Source organism: Amphibalanus amphitrite, unplaced genomic scaffold (genome assembly GCF_019059575.1).
Source record: "Amphibalanus amphitrite isolate SeventyFive unplaced genomic scaffold, NRLGWU_Aamphi_draft 000094F_arrow, whole genome shotgun sequence".
Taxonomy (NCBI): Eukaryota; Metazoa; Arthropoda; class Thecostraca; order Balanomorpha; family Balanidae; genus Amphibalanus; species Amphibalanus amphitrite.
Genome location: NW_024881590.1, coordinates 343,032 through 367,664, shown reverse-complemented (window position 1 = coordinate 367,664; position 24,633 = coordinate 343,032). Strand labels below are relative to the sequence as shown.

At 51.5% G+C, this 24,633-nt stretch overlaps 2 protein-coding genes across 4 annotated transcripts; one reads left to right on the top strand and one right to left on the bottom strand.

The window, feature by feature from the left end:
- Positions 1–235: 235 nt before the first annotated feature.
- Positions 236–2,201, bottom strand: LOC122380267 (ninjurin-2-like). Its single transcript, XM_043363290.1, has one exon. The coding sequence runs from the start codon at positions 1,764–1,766 to the stop codon at positions 1,164–1,166; it is 603 nt and encodes a 200-aa protein (XP_043219225.1). The 5' UTR covers positions 1,767–2,201; the 3' UTR covers positions 236–1,163.
- Positions 2,202–2,295: 94 nt separating this feature from the next.
- LOC122380266 (testis-expressed protein 2-like) lies at positions 2,296–23,274 on the top strand. 3 transcript variants are annotated; one of them, XM_043363289.1, is made up of 18 exons: positions 2,296–2,477; positions 2,818–2,925; positions 12,425–12,634; positions 12,966–13,133; positions 13,852–14,687; positions 15,054–15,165; positions 15,611–15,734; positions 16,095–16,222; positions 16,550–16,664; positions 16,947–17,349; positions 17,744–17,932; positions 18,246–18,431; positions 18,740–18,840; positions 19,124–19,219; positions 19,521–19,653; positions 20,027–20,160; positions 20,536–20,656; positions 21,367–23,274. In XM_043363289.1, the coding sequence occupies exons 2-18, from the start codon at positions 2,841–2,843 to the stop codon at positions 21,460–21,462; spliced, it is 3,237 nt and encodes a 1,078-aa protein (XP_043219224.1). In that variant the 5' UTR covers positions 2,296–2,477; positions 2,818–2,840; the 3' UTR covers positions 21,463–23,274. The 3 variants fall into 3 exon arrangements, with proteins under 3 accessions (XP_043219224.1, XP_043219222.1, XP_043219223.1); XM_043363287.1 differs by having other exon boundaries at positions 2,314–2,477; positions 16,011–16,222; XM_043363288.1 differs by lacking the exons at positions 2,296–2,477; positions 2,818–2,925 and adding an exon at positions 5,179–5,195 and having other exon boundaries at positions 16,011–16,222.
- The last annotated feature ends 1,359 nt before the right edge of the window (positions 23,275–24,633 follow it).

Genomic DNA, 24,633 nt, shown 5'->3' with positions numbered 1-24,633 from the left:
ATTAAAGGTGGGATAGTCCCTTTAAAAGACGCGAAATCCGCTACAATCGTATGCGTCGACTGCAGAAGTGCAGACTCGTGAACAGTGAACGACTCCAACTCCAACTCCATTTTCTGGACTGAATTTGGCGAGAATTTTGGCGAGTGAACATTGTAATGGATCTGATATGAAAATTCTTCTCATTGTTCTTTCGGTGTATATCATCCCAAACCACTAACCTGAGATCAAAAGTAAATTGCGACAGCGTAACTATATATTGTAAATGTAGACGCGACTTGCCGATCATAGGATGAGAAATATTCTGGCTGTAGCGTAGCGCAAAATACCAGTCGCGGACATACTTCTGATAATCGAGCACTGATGATCGACCAGCGAGCTCGACCACTGATCGCTGATACACATATGACCAATGAGCTCTGACCACCGCTGACCAATGAGCTCTGACCACCGTTGACTAATAATTATAAACTTTGTGATCTCTGACCAGCGAGCTCTGATTACTGACCACTGATCTTAGCTCTCGGGACCGGCTATCGCGATCGCGAGCTTTAGTCGAGAGCCATTCAGCTTTGCCATTGACCACCGACACCTTATATGTACACAGGACACACGTCACACAGGTTAGTTTCCCTAGTCATACAAAGCGATGCAATAATCTCGAACACCGATTCAAAGACAGCGAACCTTGAGCTAAGCACCAGCGACTTCAGACCTTACAATCGTTTAGGGACCACCGTTCACAGACTAACGAGCCAATCTTTAGACCACATAACTCAGTTCATACAACGGCAACAGCGGACCAGGCACTTCGTCCGACCATGGAGCACACGAACAGACCACCGACGTCACGGCACTCCCAATAGTGCCCGCCGATATTGACCACTGACGTCACCCTCAATACCTAGTCTGCCGACATCAGGCAAATGACGTCACGCCTAGTCCACCGACACTGGGCCACTGACGTCATTCCCAGTAGTCTAACGAAGTTGTGCCAGTGGCGATTGACGTCACAGCCAGTCCACTGACATTGGGCCACTGACGTCATTCACAACATTCTGCCGAGGTTGGGCCGATGACGTCACACCCTGTCCACCGACAGTCCGCCAATATGAGGCCACTGACGTCATCATCAATAGTCTGCGGAGTGCGTGCCAGTGACGTCACTACTGGCCCACCACCGGCTCTCCCACCGGGTCTCTATTGAAGCCGGGTAGGATCTCAGCCTCAGAACCGAATTCGGGGGTCGGCGCCGGCTCCCCCATCGCTACTCCAGGCACCTCGGACATGAAAGACGAGACGAGTACGTTGAACACTGTGAGGAACACGGAGGCGATCATGCAGACGTTGTTGAGCGTCTCCGACTTCCGGAACTGGTCGGGTTTGTTGATGTTGTAGCGGACCTTGACCAGCAGCAGAACGGCAATCGTCACCTGGGTGATGAGGCTGAGCGAGATGAACACGAGGCAGACCGTATAGAACGGGGAGCTCGAGTTGCCCGTCTTGAGTAGCGTTCTCAGCTGGTCGGCGTTGGCGGAGAGCAGTGCCACGTCCATGAAACCCTGCGCCACCGACTTCTTGGTGCTGTACACGTCCGGGTCGAGGCTGTGCACGGTGCGTGGGTCGGCCACCTCCCTCCACTTGGTCCGCGGCTTCTCGGGAACCGGCTCGAACTCGGACCGACCGGGCCCTGTCGCCGGGTCGAACGTCTCCACCTCCGAGGGGTCCATCGCCGGTCCGCGGGCACGTGGCACGAAGGTCTCGGCCATCACGAGTTAGCGGAGGGGCGACTGGACTGGAGATACCTGGACGGTCCCCGTGCTGCGCCTGCAACGCGCCAGGCCGAGGTGGTGCACCGTCGAAAGTGCCGCTAGGGGCTCGTGCAACAACGAATCACGTGCGCCGCAGCGCCACACCCACCGGGCGCGAGGGCAGATCAACACTGCAAACTCCAGCTCAGAGCACAGCTATGGTGACGTCCCTATTCCTGGTATGTTTCTTGGCAGCTGCCGTAAGTTTACGGCCGGCAAAATGCCTCTGGGTGCGACCTGAAAGCGCAGCTGTCACTGTAATACGGCGCCCACTCTGGCCGCAGATGCCACTCGCACTCCGTAATGCAAGCAGATTCAAACGCGGCTGCTAGCCTGAGGGGGCGCATTCCGGTTTACGGGGAGCCGTCCCGGTCCCGGGCCCGTCAGCAAGGCCAGCTCGCTGCCGCTGAAGGGTCGCATCAGTGCTTCACTGGTAGGTGCTGACACCTGACGGGTGAACGGTCAACTAATGGTTCAGGTAGCATCCGTGTATTATGTCTCTCTTGCGTCACGGCTGTCAACCGCTCAGCTGCGCTCAGCTGTAGTTGTTTGTCTGCTGGCTGAGGGAGTTGATTGAGCTTGTTTTTATTTGGTTTTTTATGTAGAACGAGCAAGCAAGGTGAAAAGATAAACAGACATAACACTCTAGCAGGTCAGAGTTCCTTGAAGGTAAGGAGATGCGTTTATTGTCAATATTTCAACGAAGACTAAGTCAGTGGCACGAGCAGGTCTTCTGGCATTGGCATAGGTGCTTCAGCTTGGTATGGCTCATAGGGTAGTTATCTTCTTGATTTATCATCATCTTTATTTTACCATTTTGGCAGAAAGACTAGAATTCAACTTAGCTCTGAAGTATCAAACCCATAACTTACCAAAATTGAAATGAGCCATGTTTTCTGAGAATAACTAATGCATTTATATTCTGGTTATCTCAAAGCACCCCAATGCAACTATGGTTCAGATAGGAGCCTTTAGCTGACCTGCTTCTCCTTTCTGCCTGATATTGCAGGTGCACCCTGTGCTGCTGCCCTTATGAAGAAGTCTGCCTCGGCTCCACCAGTCACTGTGCGATTTCTCAACAGCTGCTCGGAAGATCCATCTGGATCAGGGGATGAAGGTAAGTCACACATATGATAATGTTCTTAGAGACCATGGGTGGCAAATTAAACTTCATTTCATGCCCATCAAGTCTAGGAAGTGTGACTGCCTACGCTCTCTTGTCACCTGGAAAATGAGGTCACCTGTATGGATGTGATGGGAGTACTGACAGAATGTTGCTGGATTTTGGTCTATGGTGCTATGGAAAAGCACTGGAAGAGGGAAAATTGGGCTTGTAGCCACTCTTGACCTTGCAGCTCTTTTAGCAGTTTCCACTATCTATGTCATTTTAGGTTTCAACTGTATTTTTCCAAATATAGTTTGATTAGAAAAGATGGACAGATAGAGAGAAGACGATCCACTCTTAACAGAGCTCATACAGTATCTGACCTCAAGTACTAGATCAGGAAATTCTGGGACCCATGGAGCCAAAGTTAAATGTGCCAGTCGCTAAGCATGCTCTGTCCCATTCACTACTATCATTTTACAATCACTATCAAGTATCAATCTTCAATAGGCTGCAGCTGCTCTAAACAATGGCCATCCACACCATGGGTTTCATATTTTTGGATGTCCGGACTCCGGGGCGATCCGAACCAGATCTCTCACGTCCGGGAATATCATGCTCTAGCTACTGAGCTACGAAAAAAGACGGAGCCGATTGCCGAATGTTGCTGCACTTGGCTTATGGCTAACCAGCCAAAGTGTTTAGTGTATGCCACTACTCACTAGTGTGCTCAGAAAGTGCTCAGTAGTATTGCAGTGACTGGGTGGCTTATTCGTACCAAGGTCGTGATAAATTACACCGCACACTGCACGGTCACTGCCGGATGGGAGTGTCTGTCCGGAAAACTGGTCCACGGCTCGCCGTCCGGTATGGGGAGCGTCACCTGCCTGACACCTGGCTTAGGTTTGGTCAGTCAGGGAAGCCGAGCTTGCCGTGTCAGTTTGGATGGGGCTGGGTAAAATCCAAGATTCTTACAGATAGTAGTATCAACGTTTTAACCCTCCCCGGCGGTGCTCTGCCATCGGAACAAAGTTGCACTCTGGATATTTCCCCAGGATAGATATCAATGATGTCGTTCAATTTCTACTCCGATGTCGACACTGATGTGTGCCAGTAAGCTATCGGTCACCGGCAGTCGCGCACTCTTATAACAATTCAGTCATCACTCATCACTAGATAGTCCACTCCACCTGAATCCGTGTGGCGCCGGCCGAGTTTTGCCGATATACGCTACTGCAGCACGGCTCGATTAATGTTCAAATATTGACGAGCGGTGGATAGGTACAGCGACGATGGAGAGGTCAGATGGGTGCGCTTAGGACTGGAGTTCTCTGTAGTTTCTGAAGGCTCCTGCCTCCTGAAGACATCGATAGTATAGTTGGTATGACGGACGAATAGGCTTCATTAATATCACCTGATCAATGCTTTCACTTCACTGACTTCTTCATCCTTGTACTGTATTTCGTAAGAAAAGCGCTGCTTCTGTCTTTTTTTGTCATAAAAAAATAAAAAATTTGAATCATCATTTGAATAAAAAATGTTTGTGGTTGTGTTGTTGCGGTGTCTATGTCAGCATTTACTAGTGCAATATAACTGTTAATTGTCCGACGGTCCGTATGTTATTGCCCATTCTTGACCCTGTGACTTATACATACTGTGACTGGGGCCCTATCGGCGGCCATTTCTGAAGTGCCGCAACCGCAGGTAATCAGAAGATGTCTGAGGTTTACGAACAACGAAAATCCAGGATTACCGATACAGGCTTAGATACAGGAGCGTGCTCTAAACGTTGCCGGCTGCATGCACTTGATTTGACCCTTAGGTGCACTTTATTTCGCAAGTAATTATGCGGTGATTGCAGTGAGCAGTGTCCATTGGTTCCGTGTAAAGTATATCAAGGTCCTCTTATGCTCGTAATACTAACCTTGGCTAATGCACACAGCACTAGTTGCGAATCCTTACCCGTCTTCCCCCATCAGCCGTTTGTTGTGGAATTGTGCTGTACTGCCACCCCGAATCAGCTGACTTGACTGCAGATATTAGACTGCCGCCTTTCCAACCACTGCAGTAGATACAAGTAACTAATTACTAACACGGCTACCCCTGGCTTTGTTGTAGGTAGTGCTCCCTTACGTCCCCTCAGGGCGTTATGTGCCGTCTACTTACAGCACGTCGTATTTAACAACCCGTGATAAACCCGATTGGAGTCGAGCTTGCCCGAAACTAACCGTTACTGACCAGTGTATGACTTTCCATGGCAGGCCAACTGGAGCTACAGATGGGTAAGCCCGATAAATGCTCAGTGTTATGTGTACCGCTGTGTTTTGCACTGGTGGGGCCGTGAACGTCAACGTTTCATAGCTCGCAAATGGTTCCGTTTTGTTCGCTTTAGCCGTTTGGCGTAAGTTTAGGTACATGATTATGAGTATGTGTTTGGAAGAATCGCTCATTGCTTTTTTATGATTTTTCTTCAAAGATATTGTTCTTCTTACAATGACTTTAAAATTTGTGCACGCCATTTTGCTTCTGTATTATGGCATGCGCATGGATAATGTGCGATGTACAGTGGGTCTATTTAAGATCTCCAGAGCCACCACGTGGCGCTACGGTCGGGGTAGGGCGAGTCCAAATCCCGAGGGAAGTCAGGTCGCCGGTCATTGTGGGGGAAGGAGGGAGGGGGAGTGACGCGGTATCACGGCGCATGGGGCGTGCGTAGCGCCGGGAGTGGGTCGTCCAGGGCCGCCCGCCACTGCGCCGAGGCTGAGGGGAGGGCATGATGGTTGCGGGTGCGTTCACTCCGGTATGGTGGTATCCTGTTCATGTGGAACCGGCAAGAATGCGACTGAAGGGAATCATTATCTCAAACAAAAGAGGCAGCGTCAGTTCCAGCCAAAATGTTGAACAATGATAATTGAAATCTAGGACGTATTCATAGCATGCAACTATTCAGTCGATAGTTGCATGATGCTTTTCATGATGCATGATGAGGCTTTTCTAAACTGTTATTTGAGTTAGATATTTTTCATTTGGCACGTTCAGTTTTGGTGGGTTTTTATCGGGTCGAAAAGAAGCAGAAAAGAAAAAAAAAAGAGTTGAAATGGCTCCAGACAAATGACCAAAAAAATTCATTAAAAAATGAAACTTAGTTAAACATTTTTAAGCAATATTTTTTACTTTTGGAGGGGATATTGGGGAAAGATGTTTGGGAAAGATGTCATCATGCTTATCTGTGTTGCAGTAGAAGGAAAGGTTTTGGTTCGTGTCTATATAAAACCAGACCCGGGAGTGGGGCTCGAACTCACGACATCGCATTCAGCTCACAGGTTACCCAACCTCAACGCTACCACGGTGACAACGCTACGAGCACCTATCGCCCTGCGCAGCTTGCTCAGTGTTTCGGCTAAACTTCGGCCAAAGTGTCTGATCAATGTCACGAGGCGAAACCCCAAGGTAAATGTTCGTCCCGGTAGCTCGGTCGGTAGAGCGTTGGACTCCATGTGCCATGTGGTGAGAGCGCACGTCCCGTTTGCAAAAGTCCGGGTTCGAAACGCGACGTGTGCTTGACGTTTTTGAGTGGCTCCTGACGGTATGGTTTTGGTTGGTGGCAGGCCGCTGCCAGGCGAAGTCAGTGAGGGGACCGGCCGTGCGCGACTATGTGCGCACGTTAAAATTTGGGCTCTAAATTCTGCCATAGACCAGGCATTGCTTGATCGGAGGGTTGAGAGCAGGGTCAACGCAACAAGCTCAGCTTAGCGGGGACTTGTCATTTGTCCTTGTGATTCCTTTCTTTCAAAAGGTTCGGGTCAAATTTATATTAAAAAAGGGGAGCCTAACCAGGTTGGGCCGGGTTGAGCCCCGGTTGGACCGGCGTCTTACACGCAATCATGGTCAGACAAAACAGAGGCTAATTTCGGGTTAAATATTTTTATTAACTGATCTTATTGTTTTTAGCTTGTATAATAACTTTCAGCTTTTTTAACCCCAGACTTCATGCACAAAAATGTGGCATTCGTCCACTTTTCCTCATCTTCTCCTAGCGGCTTGATTTGACCTTCAAGGTCCATCTTAGCAGCAAAAAAAAAAAATCACCCGCGTGATAATTATTTGCCAAAGGGCACTCTATACGCATGAAACGCCAGCCGGTCAAAAAACTGGCGAACGATACAATCTTTCTATTGCTTGAATTAAAATAATCTTAATCCTTATAGCTACTGGTCGCCCGGAGCATTCGCTAGCATTCCATTGTCAGCTGCATTACCAACATAACATTTGCATTACTTTGGATTCACCATAGTTGATAGTCATGCCTCATTATCCTTTCCTTCCAAGCAGCCAACTGCCAAGCTAACCGGCCGCCCGGCCCACCACCGCGATATGGAACAACGCTGGAGTGCGCCATTTGCCTGCGGCAGCGCCCTACCGCGCCGGGGCTGTTTGACAGGTCACCCGCACCGTGACCTCGCCACCCCCCCCCCCCCCCCCCACCTCCCCATCGGGCCCAGCTCGGTAGTGACCTCTCCTTGAATACCACATGGACTCGACTAAGGCTCAACGCCATCTAGTTGCGTCTGGAGATCCTTACTAGATCCACTGTACATGATATGTATTTGGCGTTTGCCGAAAACCTAAATTGATAAGCCCCATCCCGCACCCGGCGCTAGGACACGAGCGTTTCTTTACTGCGTGTATCTCGGCGGCTGACCCTGAACCATTTATACCAGATATAAATACCAACGGCGCATGTGACACATGGTACCTAGAGACAAATTCACTTATGAGTCAACATAGCATTATGTTGTCTGTTCTGACCAATATCAAACATCAGTTGGAAAAGTCATTTGCCGTTAAAAAACGAAAGCTGTGAAATATAGTCCGGTGCAATAGGGTTTAAAATCTAAAGGTATTTTATGCTTGCAACCACAAAGTAGTGGAGTCTTGAGGTCGTCTATATTTAAATCTGTCTGCTTAATGTTGGTGTTTTTTTTTTTTTTGCTTTAAATCGCTTGTTGATGCAATGATGCACGTTTTGTGACAATTATGCTATTCGTGTTTGTACAATTATGCTTGAAGTGATCGCCAACAAATCACGCTGAGGTGTTTAATTACGTCACATGGGCCTGTGTCACGCTGTGTCACAGGCCTGCCCTGCCGCATACACCGTGCATGAGCGTCCCCTGTGGCCTGCTATCCAGTGTCGCGTGTGGGGTTTCTTCCGGCCCAGCCGCGAATATGCCTACGTATGGCCTCCGTAACATGGAGTCGATCGCTGGGGAGGAGAAGGTGGCAACTAGCAACGCTGTCTTTTCACACCAACAGTGGCTTGTCCTTTCCACACCAACACCGGATGGACGGTCAGGGATGGCGACCTTCTATTCATATTCATTCTAGGGATGGTGACGCTTCGTACCCTCATAGACATGAGAGTACGAAGGTCAGGTAAGGTTTTGTAAAAGGTCAGGTAACGAGCGTTTGAAGCCCTTCAACAGAGGTCGACGGACATTGTATTACCCAGGGTCGGTATTGCGGTTTGTTTGGGGTCTGGTCTGACGTCTGTCGCTGCCGACAGTCTGTGGTTAATTTATGTTTGTCGCTGCCAACATTGTCGTTGGCATTGGCCTTTTGTTCCGGACATTGCGATTGGTTGGAGTGCTTTGCCGTCGCCTTTGCAATGCTGTGGACGCTGTGGTTACATAGTCTGGGCCCGTTGCAGTGCCGCGGACACTAGGGTTAGTTGTGGTCTGTCTCCGCCACCTGTGTTGCGCTGCGTGACACCGATTCGCCGGCTCAGACGTGCGACGACGTGCATGTGTGCGAGGTGCTCACTGCTCTGCACTGTGCAGTGTGTACAGAGTGAGCCACCACACATTGGGTCGACCCTGACGCTACATCGCGTATCGCTGTAAGGTCGCCGGACCTGCACATTCTCTTGTGTGTGTGTGTGTGTGCTCTGAGTATCGGACTACGTTTCGACCCACTCCACTCCGGGCATCTCATTGTCATGGTTAGTGGCTAGAGGTTGAGTTCGTGATGTGTTTCACAGCTCCTCACCTCATCCGTCCGTGATTCACGCTGTGGCGAGCGTCTGACGAAGCTTATCGACCGCCACCAACTCGTTGCGCGCACGTGTCGCTCGCCAGAGCTGAGCGCCACCCTCCCCCCCCCCCCCTGAATGGCGGACCGCCGCGCTGTTTGTCAGAGCATGCGTTGGGCAAGGTTGGCTCGGAACGTCACGGCTTCTCTGTGGCTCTGCTCGGGCCGCTGTTCCGCGCCCGTCTTTGTCTGCTAGCTACCGGTCCTGCTGTCTTTGTTTGCCTGTGGATGGGTTTGTCTGTGCCAGGTCCCGGTGAGGCCCCCATAGTTCCCGCCGGTCATCCATAGTTCCTGGTCATCTGGTGTTTCTACAGTGTTCCTCTCGTTTCTCCCTGTTGACCACATCTCGTTCCAATGTACTCGTACTATCATCTCTGCAATGCACTGTCTGATGCTAGCCTAAAACCTCTCCGCTGATATTGCCGTCAGTCCCGCGGCCCTCAACCAGCCCCATTTCCTGCCCAATCCCATCATCTCAGTCCGCTGCCGCCGCCGCTCTGTCGGAGGTGCAGAGATGGCCCGCTGTTACCAGGCCGGCGGCTGCAGCCGACTGGGTGACCTGCACCATCGATCGGGCGCTCTGCAGAGGGGCCACCGGGACGCTCCGTCGCGTCGGCGCCGTTGCGGGGGGAGGGACACCACGTGCCGCTGCCGGGGACGGCATGTCGGCGCGACGGGACCGTCAGAGCGGGCAGGGGCTGGGAGAGCACGCGGGGCGGAAATCGGCCAAGGTCCGGCGCCGTTGCTCGGCTGGCCGTCTACCATCTGGATAATGTGTGTATGTGTATGCTAGATGGCTGGGATGTGCTAGTCATTTGCTATCTTGCCCAAATGTAGGACGGGCTCGTAGTGTTTTGGAGCTGGAGCTCTAAGAACGCTGTGATACATAGTTGTGTAATAGCAAGAATTAGACGTTACTTTCTGGTTTGTTACGCAACTTTTAGATGATGCATCTGGGGTATTCTCCCCGTTTCTGTAGAAGGTAGGGATGGCGCTTAGTCGCTCCCGTGTGGCTTCCCTTCTGCTGGATTGGTAAGAATCCTTACGCTACTGAGAAGTGAGATCATCATCGGTCCATGCATTATGCATCGAGTGACGTTTCTCAAAACTGCTCTACCAATCCCTGTTTGGTGGCCATTGGAAACGCATGAGCAATTTTCATCCGGCGCAAACGCTAGCTTTCACTCTGGTCCCTCGTGTCGTATGTCAATGTTGACCGTGATTTACCACGTATTAGTGCTCTGGTGTGGAGTATGATATCGCTCGGGGTATCCCCGTTTTCCGAGAATATACCACAACATGCAGCATCATTTTATGGGGCTGCAACAGGGAGCGTGATGATGATGACCTTGGCTCTAACTTCTTAGTGACTGTGTCTGAATTGATCGGTATCTTGTCACTGCTGAAAATGTAACTACCATCGGTACCACAGTCTCTGTTCGTGATTGGCCGACCATGATCGCAAACGTTCACTACCGTGACCCGTCTCTCTTCTCGTCATTTTTGCTGAAATCAAAGTGTAAGAGACCGACCGATTGTAGCCGATAGCGGGAGTCGCTTGTCCGGTTCGATGGCGATTGTTATTCGATCTTCTGTTTGTCAGAGCAGACCACTGCTTCGCAAGCGGGGATGGGTTATTCACACAACTGAGACTCTTACCACCGTCGTGCACAGCATTTTCAGAGCTTGCGACTGTGAAACGACTGCTGGCACGTTTCTGAACGCAGAACGAGAGGCTGTGCTTTGATCTTATAAATCGTTTCTTTTTAATAAATCTATAAATATTTGTGTCATAAATGCACTGTGCTTGAGTCAATTTTTTCGGTTTATCTTTTGTTTTGTTTCTTGTTATCAAAAATCATCACAATGATTTTCTTTTGACTTATTGACATTTGTCTCCAAAGGCACCCGCGGGCGGTGCTCTGTCAACACCGCCTGGAAGTGGGCAAACACTAATGAAAACACACACTGCAAGTTGCAACTAACCACGGACCCGTGCCCTTCGTACCCTTCGTAATGACGCTAACTCTGCTCTCATGCATCTACATTCTACACTTGTTGTCATCTTGTGGGATTAAGAGTAACTTCACGATCTATGAGCTGTTGATCGTGTCTATGAGATGAGGATAAAGACACTCGTTATATGAAATCGTGCGATGACGCTTTTGTGACATCTCTGTAGCAAACCTGTAGTGTGCTGTGATTCAGAGTGTGGACTGTGGAGCCAGTCGTCAGCACAGTGCGCCGGGATCCGTCTCGTGTCTGTTAGCTTATTGATGTGGGTCGTGTAGTTGGCTGTCGGTGACTGGGTGAAGTAGGTATCGTGCTTCTTCAAATACGTCCAAAAACTTTATGTGAAACTTCAAGTGGTTTCGTCAATGCGTTGACAACAAAGACAAGAATAGTCGAATAGATGATCCGGTATTTCCAGCAATAAGTTCATTTTCCGTGTCAATGCTATTTATTCGCTCCGACATTTGACGTCTTATCGCCCAACTCTCAGGTAATGGCGTTGCAGGCCTCTGTCAAATTTTTCGGCACTTAATAGATAGAATAGAAATGATAAAATTAGACATTAAGGGTGTTTTGTTGAGTCGTTTAATGATAAATTCCGTACATTATTGCTGTTTGTCTAGAAATGATGTGGGGACAATACGCTTTCAATCGTCATCGTAAGAAATGACACGTATTTCGTCTCAGTTCTCCCCACTGAATAGACGAGATTTCTTCACCCACGTTGCTAACAAGACGCTGACGAGCCACTGACTTCCATTCAAAGCCACCAGAACTAGTCTAGTCAGTTGTCATCCTCTGTGCGCAGCACTGTGTAGTGTGTACCCTATTGGGGTCATATGCTCTCTGTACTCTCTGCTGCCCCATTTATTCGTGCACCCATCGACGCACGCGACACGCGTCTGCGTGGAGACCGTCTGACCGCCCGCCGTCGCCGCCGCCACCGCCACCGCCGCCACCGTCGGCACTGACACAGTCTGTGCTGCGCGTTTGCCCGGCGAGGGCCGGCTAGCTGCACTCCCTGGTTTGTCACAAATTGGACGGACGGGCGTGCGCTGGTGCACTGGGTGACCGAGTGGTGATTGGTGATGGTGTTTGGTGAGTGGTGACCGGGGCACGCTTCCGGTGCGCCTGTCCGTGATTGTGCTACTTTTAGTGCTGACAGCCGCCTTTTTTGCGTTTCCTGTGACGCAGGGAGCATGTCCGTGGGGATATGCGTCATGATCCTGGCATGCATGTAGCTGAGTTTCTGCATCTGTATTTACATATGCACCACTCGACTGGCAGTTGGTATGCGGCTGGCTAGTGTCTGTGACTGAAGTTGTAGTGATTTGTCGGTGTAATGGCATCAGTCAGTGTCTATGTGTGAGTGCGTAGTGCGCAGCTGACCTTTCCTGACCGTCCTCAGGGCTGGCGGGCCGCTCCGCCACCGCCGAGGACGCCTCTGGTGACGGGATGGCGCGGGTAGCACCGCCGGCCGATCCTGTCTCTGCCGCCCCCGCCGCCGCCCCCGCCGCCACGACGGACAGCCAGCCGGTTCCGCCGCCCCGGAAACATTCGGTGCGAAGCCGCGCCGATGGCCTCCGAGACGCCCTGCAGGATCTCTCCCCAGTCAAAGGTCAGTGGAGACGGCGGTGGGAAATGGGAAGTCACAGGTCATGATTCAGAGATCAGGCCACGTTGTTGTGGGTAGGTCTGAAGTCAGGGGTCTTGTTGAGTGGCTAGTAGTTTCATTTTGTCCAGTTGGACGGCGTTGGACCGATGATTCAGTGTCCGGTGATTGTTTTTGGCGTTCTTTGTCCATTTACTGTCCCCCGTGATATCCAGTGTTTACATACACTCCACACGTGGTGAGACTGACGTGTAAACGAGTTCTGTCTCCCTTCTATCGCGATGAGCGGGTTTATCCGGTTTATCTCTCAGGCTAACCGTCTTGGCGCTGTTTGCAGAGTTTGTCTCGCGCCTGGGCAAGTCTCGCTCCTCCAGTCTGGACGGCCCGGGAATGGCAGCGGCCGCGGCGGCCACCGACCGGTCTGCAGAACAAAAGGCCGCCGCCGAGCCGGACAAGTGGTCCCGGCTGACGGAGTTCACCGAGAAAATCACCAAAACCGTCGAAGGTAAGTGGATTGTTGACACGGCAGCAATGCATTTAAATTTGCTATATTAGTGTGGATGTATCCTTTGTGCTTACGACATACATATTACATACTGCACAGTGCGGAATGTAATGCAGTCCCTTTGAACTGTATGTTGGCTACACAATTCATATAGCGGAATTCGCCGCCTCAATGCCACGGTTTAATATCCTTTTCCCTCTTAAATATGTGACCAAGTCAAAAGATACAAAGCGTTTTTCCGCCGAGTAACATCAAACCCCTCATCAAACCAGACAAAGACTCCTTTGTTGTTCTGTATTCTTGCTGGGAGAAGTCGTTTGGAAGTTTCTTAATGCGCCACGCCCTAAGCATCAAATATCGTCTCAAACTACCGAAGATTGAGTTTCTAGCATCGTGTGTGGTGCTTTAGACTCAAAGTTGAATCATCACTGAAGTGTTCTTTGAACAGATTGACAAAGGTGCTCGTGAGCCGGCAGTCTTCAATAAGTTCTTTGATCTTTGCAAAATATCCTGTGGAGCTCTAATGTTCCATTATGAAAAGCAGCTTTTGCTCAGATAACGTTAACGTTAATAAATAAGATTGATGCACATTTTTTCAATAAACCGTAAGAGCTAAAGTAAATAAATGCTCAAGTTTTCAATATTATGAACCAGTTGTGTCGTTCGTAGCTTTCTTCAGCCTTGGCGTAGTTTCTAACCATGTCCTTCCGTTGTCCAGGTAAGATCAGCGACTACCGCGGCTCCGTGCGCTCGTCCACGTCTGTCGGCGGCGGCAGCAGCGGCGGCTCACACGCCGAGTTCGAGGTCCTCACGGAGTCAGACGTGCTGGAGGCAGTGCGGGAGGCGTCGCCGTCACCCCCGCCGCCCGGCTCGCCGCCGCCATCAGCTTCCTCGGAGCTGGACGTGGCGTTTGTGAACGTGCCGAATCCAGTGGCGGCGCCGGCCGCCTCACCGTCCCGTCGTGACTTCAAACTGGCCAGTATTCGTCCGCAGATCTTCGAGCGGCTTCAGAGGAGCGTGGGTCGGCCGCCGGCGACGCCCGCCTCGCCGTCCTCCGGCGGTGGCGGCCAGTCCTCCGGGACTGCGGGTCCGTCCGACAGCGTCACGCTCTCCGCTCTCCAGGGGAAGTACATTGACGAGGAGGGTGTCGATCTGGCCGAGGAAGCGGTGGAGGCGCCCCCGCCGCGGCCGCCGCCGCCGCTGCCGCCGTCCCGCCGACACAGCCGACTAGACTCTGATGGTCGTTCATCGCCGGCTCCGGCGGTCAGTCAGGAGCTCTCCGTGCTGGCCGGACCACCGCCGGACCTCTGTGACCGATTGGCGGTGGCAGTGACCGGCGGATGGCGCTGGCTGGCCGCCGTGGTGGCCGTCCTGCTGGCCGCCCCGCTGCCGGGCTTTGTGTCCGGTCTGGTGGTGGGTGTGCTGGTGACAGCGGCGGCTGCGGCCGTGCTGCTGCCTCTGCTGCGACCGCCGCCGCGCCGCCTGCCTCCGCCGCCAGCTGTCGTGCACGGTAGACCTCCGGTTAAGGAGTATCAGCCCTCGCTGATGCACAAGGTGAGCCAGGGGAGAACGGAGTAGGCCGTCCGCGGCGTGGGGAACAGATTAACTAGCGTGACTTGAATTCTTGTTTTTTGACTTTGGTTTGTTAAATACTGACACGTTGGTCAGTTACCCTCCCACAGACAGCAGTCTGTGTGATGCAGTACCCTCAACTAATGCGCAGCAATCTGTCTCACAGTATTTTTACCCTCCCATCAACGTCAGAGCTAATGACATGGCTCGTGTTCCCCATTTGGAGTGATGAGTTCTCTGTATTTGCTCTGGGGCCTCAGGCCGGTCTTGTGTGGCCCAGAATAGACCCAGCCCCGCGGCGATCACTAACTCGTACTGTGTGCTCTGCGGCACGTGCCGTGTGCCCAGGACTGGATGCATGAGCTACTGGTGGGCCCCTACGCACCTGCCACGCACCAGCCGACCGAGCCCCGCTTCGTGCGGCTGGAGGGCACCATGCTGAGAGTCTCCCATCCGAAAGGTGAGACCGACAGAGGACTTACTATGTTTGGCGGTTCCTCCTTGAGAACGGGTGTCCTCTGGTGCACTAACTCATGTGATCATGGTGGGCCAACCACCGATACAGATGACACTGTTTTCGGTAGTTCGCTTGAGAAACTAGTCCACAAACTCAGGGGGCCCGATGGCGAGAGCGAGGTGGCAATGTGTGTACTAAGTTTTGATGAGCCGACAATGCAGCATTGTCGAATTGTGCGAAGACTATCAAGTGTTTTGAATCCGTGGTTCTGAGTTGGCTTCGACACGGAATTTTTATTGGTCTGACGATCTTCGAATAACACATTGCGTGCCATCTTTTGTTTCATTTTGTCTTACGTCCAGTTTGCGTTGAAAACACTTCCCTCCGACTTCCACCCAATGTCGCAGCAGGATCTGACACCTCCCCTCCTTCCTCATCTCTTTCCCAGGCCACGTGCCGAAGCGCGCCTCGTGCGATGAGCACATTCCGAACCTGCCGTTCCTACAGCAGCGGATCTACGACATCTCCGGCTGTGAGGTGCTCCTGCTGCCGGACGGACTCCATCCCACACGGTACGGGCGCGCAGAGCGGCGTGTTCGTGTGTTGTCGAGGAAGACGGTAGGGCCATCCGTTACGCTACGATTTGGTAGTATAATGTGGTGTTAAGACTGGTCTCTAATGGCATGGCCAATCAATATTACAGTTACTATGAATGGAACAAGAATTGTAATGTAAAATGTGGGAAGCCAAGAGTGGTAAAATTACTGGAATGACTTAAAATGAGTCTGATCGAGGAAATTATTTCCTCGGCTGACAGTGTATGCGTCCGTGTGGTGTATGTGTTTCAGTCGATGGGACCGCCGCTACCCGCTGTGCGTCCGTCTGGACAGCTGCCGCCATTGCGTCCCCCAGCTGACATTGTGTTTCCACAGCCGGTGGAACCGCCGGTACCCTCTGTGTGTTCGCCTGGACAACTGTCGTCGGGTGACCCGGTCTCGCGGCATGCTCGGAGCGACGCCGCAGAAGGGCGGGTCCACCTCCGACCGCGGCAAGGCGACAGGTCAGTCTCAGGCGTTGTATGCAGGATAGCGGAGGTCGTTGGCATACTTATCTCTGACGCCATGTATTACTAGCGTGCACACTCACAGGCTATCTCAGGTCTTTTGTCAGCCTCACGTTGAACACTGGAGGTTCTCTACCGGTACGCTCAGTTCGTTGGAAGTAAAAAAGAAAGACAATTTGAATGACGATATGGGATAATGGTTAATAATTTTGTTAAAGAAGACGAAAATGATGAATCAAGATGCACATTGGTTCGGTCATCGGTGGCGTAACAGACAGACGTCATTCCAGAACCGTCTGACCCTCTCCCCATGTAACCCCACAGACGGTGATCGCGAGTCGAGTGGCGGCCCGCAGGAGGTGGCGCACGACGGACTGGCCGCTGACGAGCCGCGCGCCATTTACCTGTTCGCGCGCACCGACAGAGCCAAGGAGCACTGGTAAGTGGGCTAGCCAACCGGACGGCTGCCTGACCGTCTGAACAACTGGCATCTGACTGTCCGTCTGACAGTCTAGCCTTCTGACCGTCTGTTGTCTTGCCGACTGGTCATCTGACCGCTTGTCTGTTGGCTGGGGGCTACACTGAGCTCGATGGAAGGCGTTTATGGTTCGGCCGTGACTTGAGCTGCTGACTTGCAATGAGTTGAGGTGAGCTGTTCATTCGGCGGCTTCGGAGCTGTTCCTAATCTTCGTGCTCTTCGTGTGCTTTCCCGCTTTGACAGGTTCCGTCTGCTGCTGGAGGCCACACGTCAGGGTTTGGAGAAGGAGACGACCAGCATCTCACAGGAACTCACTGGTCGAGAGAGTGGCTCGGAAACGACGGCCTCTACCACCGGCGCCACGGCCTCAACAACGTCCACGTCCACATCTACATCTGCTTCCACGTCTACGGCAACCAACACCACAACCACCACTACCACCGGCACCGCCGCCGCCACTAGCACCACATCCGCTGCCGCTGACGGTTCCGGCTCCGGACCAGGATCAGGATCTGGATCAGGCTCAGGAACAGGCTCAGATACGGACAGTGGACAGCAGGAGTCGACGGAGGAGAACGCACCGCCGGCCCTACAGCCGTCACCCAAACTGGACTTTGACTACTACATGTCCAAACTGATACCGATGGTAAGATATGATAAGATAAGATATGGTAAGATGAGATACCGTCTGGCTCATAAATGGCATACAAAATTTGTTATGACTTTTAACTATGACTTTGGAACATGTTATGCCGTCAACACCTGGGTGGCTTCTGGCTGCGCTACTATTCAGCTCTAATTCAGCTCAGTTGCAATCAGCTCTATTCAATTAAGCTCTAAGGTGATATTGAATTGTGTGTGCGAACTACAGCCTAAATCTGGGATGAGCCCACCTGGCCCACTTCCCTTGCCTCATCTGAACAGCACCGTCATACGCTTACCTGAACTGAACTAGCCATATACTCGTATGTGCTGACCAAAGCTGGACTGACCTTAACTCCCCTGATCTCCACTAACCCCACAACCCGACCGACCCTCAGCCGTCGGAGGAGGGGTCCGACTCCCGACCGCCGTCCCCCGTGGAGGGACCCGGCCGAGCCCCGCCCACCACCGGTCACGTGGTCTGGTTCAACGCGCTCATTGGCCGGCTGGCGTTCGACGTGTTTGGAAACGCCGACTGGGCAGCCTTCGTGCAGAAGCGCGTCCAGCGTAAAATATCGCGCATCAAGGTGCGTGGGAGCATGATGGGAGGCAGGTGTATTGCTGAAGCTACAAATAGCTCGCCTTGCATATACAAAGCAGCCTTGATAAAAGTTTGTCATTTCTTTAGCGTTGCATATTAACCCATGTCTCGGTTATTTCACTGATAAATGATTTTTTTCGGTATCGGAATGAGAAGTCTAATGTCTCAGGCAGGCAGCTAGAGTACGCCAGCTAAAATGTCATCATCGGGTATACCTGCTTTTCGTGACCTAAACCACTGCAATATGTCTTCGGTTCCACCGCGCCTCTAACCGTCACCGACTCCCTTCTGTCCGGCAGCCTCCGTACTTTATCGAGGAGCTGACGGTGACCTCGTGTGACCTGGGCTCTGTGATGCCCCGTATCACCTCCGTGTCGGCTCCCAGCTGCGACGAGCGCGGCCTCTGGATGGACATGGCTGTGCTGTACGAGGGTGGTGCCTGTGTTACTCTGCGCACCAAAGTCAACCTGATGAAACTCAAAAAGGTTGGTGAGAAGAGTGTGTAGTGAAAGGGTAGATAGAGGGTCGGGTTAACCTGTTGAGGGATTGCAACATAGGCTTTGGGCGTGCGTAGTGTACGCACTACGTACGCACTGGGCGTTCCCAGTGTACGCACTTTGTACGCTGAGAATTAAGCGTTATCAAATAACTACTTGTGACAAATACGCGTCGGACAGTACGCGTACGGTGTTCAGTTTGATGTTCCAGTTTGAAACACGGTCGTTGTCAGCCAGTGTTTGACGTTGTTTGGTGTTGGTCGCCTCTTAAAATCACGGCCAATCTGTCTTTACAGCCTGATAGGGACGAGCAGCAGCAGCAGGGGGAGAGCGGAGCCGATAAGGATCAGACATCCTCGCCGGCGGAGGCGGGCTCTGACGCCAAATCGGACGAAAAGTGAGTCCAACGTGTCTTGGATAGACTGAGCCTAAATTGTTCAGTCAACCCGTTTTAAAGCGGATTCATCATCGCTCTACAGACGGACTCTGTACAATCCGCTCAATACGGTCCTGTATTTGTGTTCTCGAGTTGATTGTTATAGTTGTAGAAACAATAGAATGCACGTCCTACATATGATTATAATATCTACCGACCTCGTCCTGCCTGGTAGCGTGTTGTTCCCATACCGTGACCGCTCACAGTGTGTCTAACGCCACACCTGCGCCGCTGTTCGTCACAGGTGCGCCACCTACGCCTGCGATCGGAACGACGACTCGGCCGACGTAGAGTCTTCCAGTGACGAAGAGACAGACACGCTGTCTGCCGCCTCCGACGGGTGAGCCACTGTGGGAAAATGGTGGTAGGGTATTGGACAGTGACTCGGCTGCCGGCTGGTGCGTTGGTGTGGAGGCGGACACTCTGTCCGCCGCATCAGACGGGTGAGCCACCCTGGGAACATACAGGACTTATGTTGAACACCGATGTAAGTTGCCCACGATCGAGGACTAGCCACTATGTTTGACCATCTTTGATCTTCTGGCTTGTCCTGGCTTAGGCGCCATGGCTTGCTATGCTACTGAATCAATGGATTTTCATCACACCAAGCGGGATCGTCTGACCGTCCGTCCTCTCATCAGGGGTAGTGGTCCGCCGTCGCCCGCGCCGTCTGCCTCGTCCGCGGGCGGCCAGGCCGGCTCCGGCTCGTCCAGCGTCGGCAAGCGGCTGCTGAAGGTGGTGGACAAGGTGACCACGTCCCGCTACTTCCAACAGGTGCGTGGTGGTGATGTGAGATGGGGCTGGTTCAGAGGTCAGATATTTCGCTGGACGTTCGGATCTAACGAGGAGATTGGCAGTTATACCTGAATAAGCCGGGTATTCATTGGGAATGTTTTGCCGTAGATTTTGGGGATTTCCAACACTGATGTGTTCTAGTTGTTCGAGTCATTGCAGGCCTGACTTCTTTCCATTTTTGACACGGATCCCGTTCTTTGGGCGTAAGTGTCGTTTTGTCCAGACTAATGTTTTGTGTTCACTAAAATGTAAGTCATTATTATTTAAAATTCCCAGTAAATAAACGCGTTGTGTTTTCGAGACGGTGCGAATCCATGAATCCGCTCACGCCCATATTCACCCCTACCGGCAGGCGGCTCAGAACCGGTACGTGAAGCGCTACATGGAGGAGTTCTCCAACACGCCGCTCGAGCTAACGGTGACGATGCGGCACCTACAGGGCGTGCTGACGATCAACATTCCGCGACCGCCCACCGACAGAATATGGTGCGTAGTTCGGACCCGTTAGGTAGGCAGGGATTGGTGTGCTCGCCCGTTGCTTTGAGACAGGAAAGAAAGGTAATTAGTTTATCGATCTGCTAGATGCGATGAGTTGCATCCAACCAGGGTGACTTGCGCATCACTTTTGATCGTTGTGCACATACAGAAAGAAAGTAATAAAGGAATCTGTGCACGAGTATGGTGGCTAGAGATCTATCGAGTGCAGCATCCATATGCTTGTCTGTCAAACGACGTGTGTGGTTTTGCATCACTTCTCTCAAACAAAGGCTAGCTGTTATTTGATATGAGGTGTGCAGCTCAAAATGGTGAAATCACGAACGACGCCATGTTAACGTCTATATTCCCGCGCCGTGTCGTCAGGTACGGGTTCCGCGGCCAGCCGGACACGCTGCTGTCTGCCCAGCCGCGGCTCGGTACCCGAGATGTCACCCTCACCCAGGTCACCGACTGGATCGAGAACAAACTGGTCGGAGAGATGCATGTAAGTGCACCGGGCCTGTCGTGTGACTGGAAACTAGGGGAGGGTGCTGTTACGGTCAGGGAGACAGGCGCCGGATGGGCTCGAAGTGAAGGATTTTATTTTAGGCTGAATCTGAAGCGATTGCGTTTTAGTGTATTCACGTTAAAAGTATGTTTGTTTCCGAGTTCCGACTGTTTGACATTTCGACTTTTTCCTATTAAGCTATGTGACATATGTACATTCACATTCTGACTCACGCTCACTTTTTGTCTGTTTGGTTTCGTTTTGTAAGGTTAGGCCATTTCGGTCTAACGAGACCTTTTCAGCGCCGGAAGGATGATAGGGATATAGGGATTTGGAGGTGACATTGGTCTGGGCGGCAACTCTGGTGCGCCACCGAGGCTGATCTCGTCACGAGGCACAGGCCACCCATCCCCTCACACGGTTACCCCAGCGCACGTCAGCCTGCTCCTGAGGAGCTACTCAGGTCGCATGAGAGTGATAAGCCCGGATCAGTGGGATTGCGGCGTGGAGCGGGAAGGATTTGACAGTCCTGAGGTTGGAAAAGGGGGAACGTTGTCTGACTTCAAACGACCAGTGTTCAATGTATCAAGTGCACGCTTCCAGTCGTCCTAACACAGCCGCCATTCCTGTTTTCTGTTCAACATTGGAACTCTGAAGAAATACCGACCGGCTCGCCACTAACTCACGCCCCCGTCTCCCGTTCACAGAAGCTGCTGGTGCTGCCCAACATGGACGATCTAATCGTGCCGCTGCTGGCCGGAGCCACGCTCGACGGACCCGATGACGTCACCGGTGACGACTGACGGTATATGACGTCACCGGCTCGGCGCCGCTAGGTAGGTGCCACCGGGCCGGAGCACGATATTAGTGTGTGGAAAAATGTGCAACATTTTTTTCACCTACGGTATCTAGTGGAGTGTGACAATATCTGAAGATCATTGGTGTGAGTTTCATCATCAAAAGCTGGTGCGTGGAAGCGGATTTATCCGTATTCATCGATTTTGGTCTGATGAAGTGCCAGTGAAGCTGAAAATAGCATTGAAGGCGCGACGGTGGTCGGTTGCTGTGTTCTTAGTAGGCATTCCTTAGTGCTGTGAGCGGACCCAGTATGGGAAGGTCTGGACACTCGGTGCTCTGTCTGACCGTCGGGTGAGGGGATTCAATGACTTCAATCAAACGCACTCATCAAACTGCGGGACAGAGCTGCGGTCTGAGAGACGCACTTTGCACCGCACGGTGATGGCGGATCACACATGCTGTCGGCGATAGTCAAAGGCTAGTCCAGAGCTGTTCACGCGTCTATCGAAACGAGAAGTTAGTCCTCCAGTGGGCATTCTGCTGTGTAGCTTCCCTGTGGTAGTGATGTACCCGTTAGCCTTATGGCCTATGTTGTAGTGGACCACGCCTAGCGATCGTGACTGGAACCGCCCAATGATGAGCTGTATTTACGTGTCCTTCCGTCTATCGATGTCTGGTGCCACTGCCCCTTCTCATGTATCGAGTTTTATCTGTGTGTGTTGATATGTGTTCGACTATCGGCAGTGCACACACTCGTGTCATTTCTATTGAGCGTGCGGTGGTTATAGAGAGCAAATTTCTTCGGTCACTGGGCGGACTTTGAGCCATCACGCGGCTTCCAGCTGTTGTTTCCGTCCTTGGTCAAATGTCTCTCCCGGCCTTTCTTTCCGCCCGGTACTGTCGCAGAAACTGGGACTCTTCCATGACCCAAAAGTCAGGGGCAGTCCAGAGGACTCACCCCTGTTCTGGTTTGACCTGCATTGTCAGCCGAATGCGTATGTTGCATGAGCTTCTATGGTCTATGGGCATAACTACAGGGTCAGTTTCTGGTGTTCAGATGTTAGGGAACAAAATTCGGGCATAATTTTTGTCAGCATGACTAGTAAGGTGACAGCAGAAAGTGAACTGGATATTTTGTGACATCACGGGAGAGAATTAGCTGTGAACACTGCTACTCTCAACACCCATGACACTGGAAATCGATGGTAACGGCGCTGGGTTAGGGTGGTTTGCAGTGGATCCACGACACGAGCATTGACTGGGGAGTGTAATGTATAGCTGGTGCTGGACAAATGGGCACTACACTGGGGTATTGCTCACCAAAGTAGGGTGATGGGGGATGACATTGGAAGGCAGTGACATGTAAATACACCCATGCGACTGTCGGTAGCGAGGACGGCATTGGTGTCGCGGTACTGTGGTGTCATCTTACACCGTACTGCGGTGTCAATAGACACGTTACTGCGGTGTTACCCACAGTCTCGGGCGCGGTGTGTAACTGGGCAGCTGATGGCGCGGGTCCCGGACTGTTAGCTCCAATCTGTACTGGTGAGGGTGTGTTATGTTACCGCTTGGACCAGGTGGATCGGTCAGGGCGCTTGAGACTTGGTTTGTTTGGCTAGTCAGTGATCATATCCAGACTGAGAGTTGGCTGGGCTGCGATCTATCTCCCGTTTCCAACTGTTCAGAACGACGAGAACGTGTGTGTTGGCTCTAGCCCGGCTTTATGTATTCCTGCGTGTGCATGTTTCGCGTTATAACTTGTATACAGTGTTTGTAATGTTATATATTGTGGAATATATTTTTGACAGTGGTAATACTCTTGTGTCTCTGGTCGAGCTGCTCCGGCCTTTGTCCCGGGCATCAAGTCTTTTAAGACATCAAGTCTACTCGGCATGAAGCCTCAGTAGCTGCTGTCAACCTGATGTTATCATCGGATGGCTATATACCGGACCGATCTTAAATTTTGGTGCTACTTTTTACCAATTACCATAAAAGATTAGGCACTAGCAGTAATAACTTTAATGATATTGGCATGGATAACTTGTGAACTGGTGAAATAAAGATGCGTCAAAGTACATGTATATTGACCACGACTAACCCAACAGACAAAGACCCCAACACAGACCACCATGATGACCGAAGAATGAAACACGCGAACGCTATGAGGTGAACAGCCCACATTTGATCCGCGAACGACATCTCTGACCGACCACCGCGCAGCGCCGAGGCATCGCGACGAGCACTGGCACTACGGGCAACAGCACTTGCACCGCGAGGAGCTCTAGCATTGCGAGCAGCACTGGCATTGCGGGTAACCCCGACACAGCGCCGCATGACAGCACTGGGACGACTCTCATCAGCACTGACTTATTGCATTACAGAGACCACTTTGATAGAGCGTATCCCCAAGTCCCAAGAGAATTCCATACCCTGTCTGCCGAGAGCTACCTATATGTGCGAGTGCCAGTAGGGGCATTCCACGTCAAATCGAACAAAAATCGGCTGTTTTGCACCTTACCATCAGCGATTTCATTATAAATTTGTGAGCGAGTTCCTGTGTGGCCCCTGACATTACATTGATGTTTTTTGCACATTCTGACCACAGGTCTTCTAAATATAGGGCATCAAATTTTTACAAAATGTTGCATCTTTATATTTTTGAACGACCATAACTTTGGTTGTACTTGTTTGATTTGAATGAAATAAACCTTAATGTTTAGGTAATTTCTTAAGCACTTGTTTAGAATTGCACCTACTTAAATATATGACCTTGAAATTTGCTTAACTCTGTTCTTAAGCACAAATATTGAAATAGCAAAAAACACGTCACCTTCGATTTGGCTCATTTTCATATATTTTATTGCCTACCATATTCTTAACAACCTATGAAAAAATTAGAGTGGGCCATTCATAAGTTTTGGAGAAAATTGCACATATGCAAACGTATGTTAGCACGCGCAGTGGAGGGGGAAGAGCGAATTTCGCCCACCCCTCCTGTTTTTCGCCAATATCTCATAAGATTAATGCGAAATTAATTATGGCTACCTGTCAAGAATTGAATTGGACATCTCATCGTGCAAGCAATAAGAAAATCGGTTCACAACTGTTCTAGTAATAGCGGTGTAAATTGAACATCCTGTCGCCGCAGCGACGCGGCGACTCGGCAGCCGGCG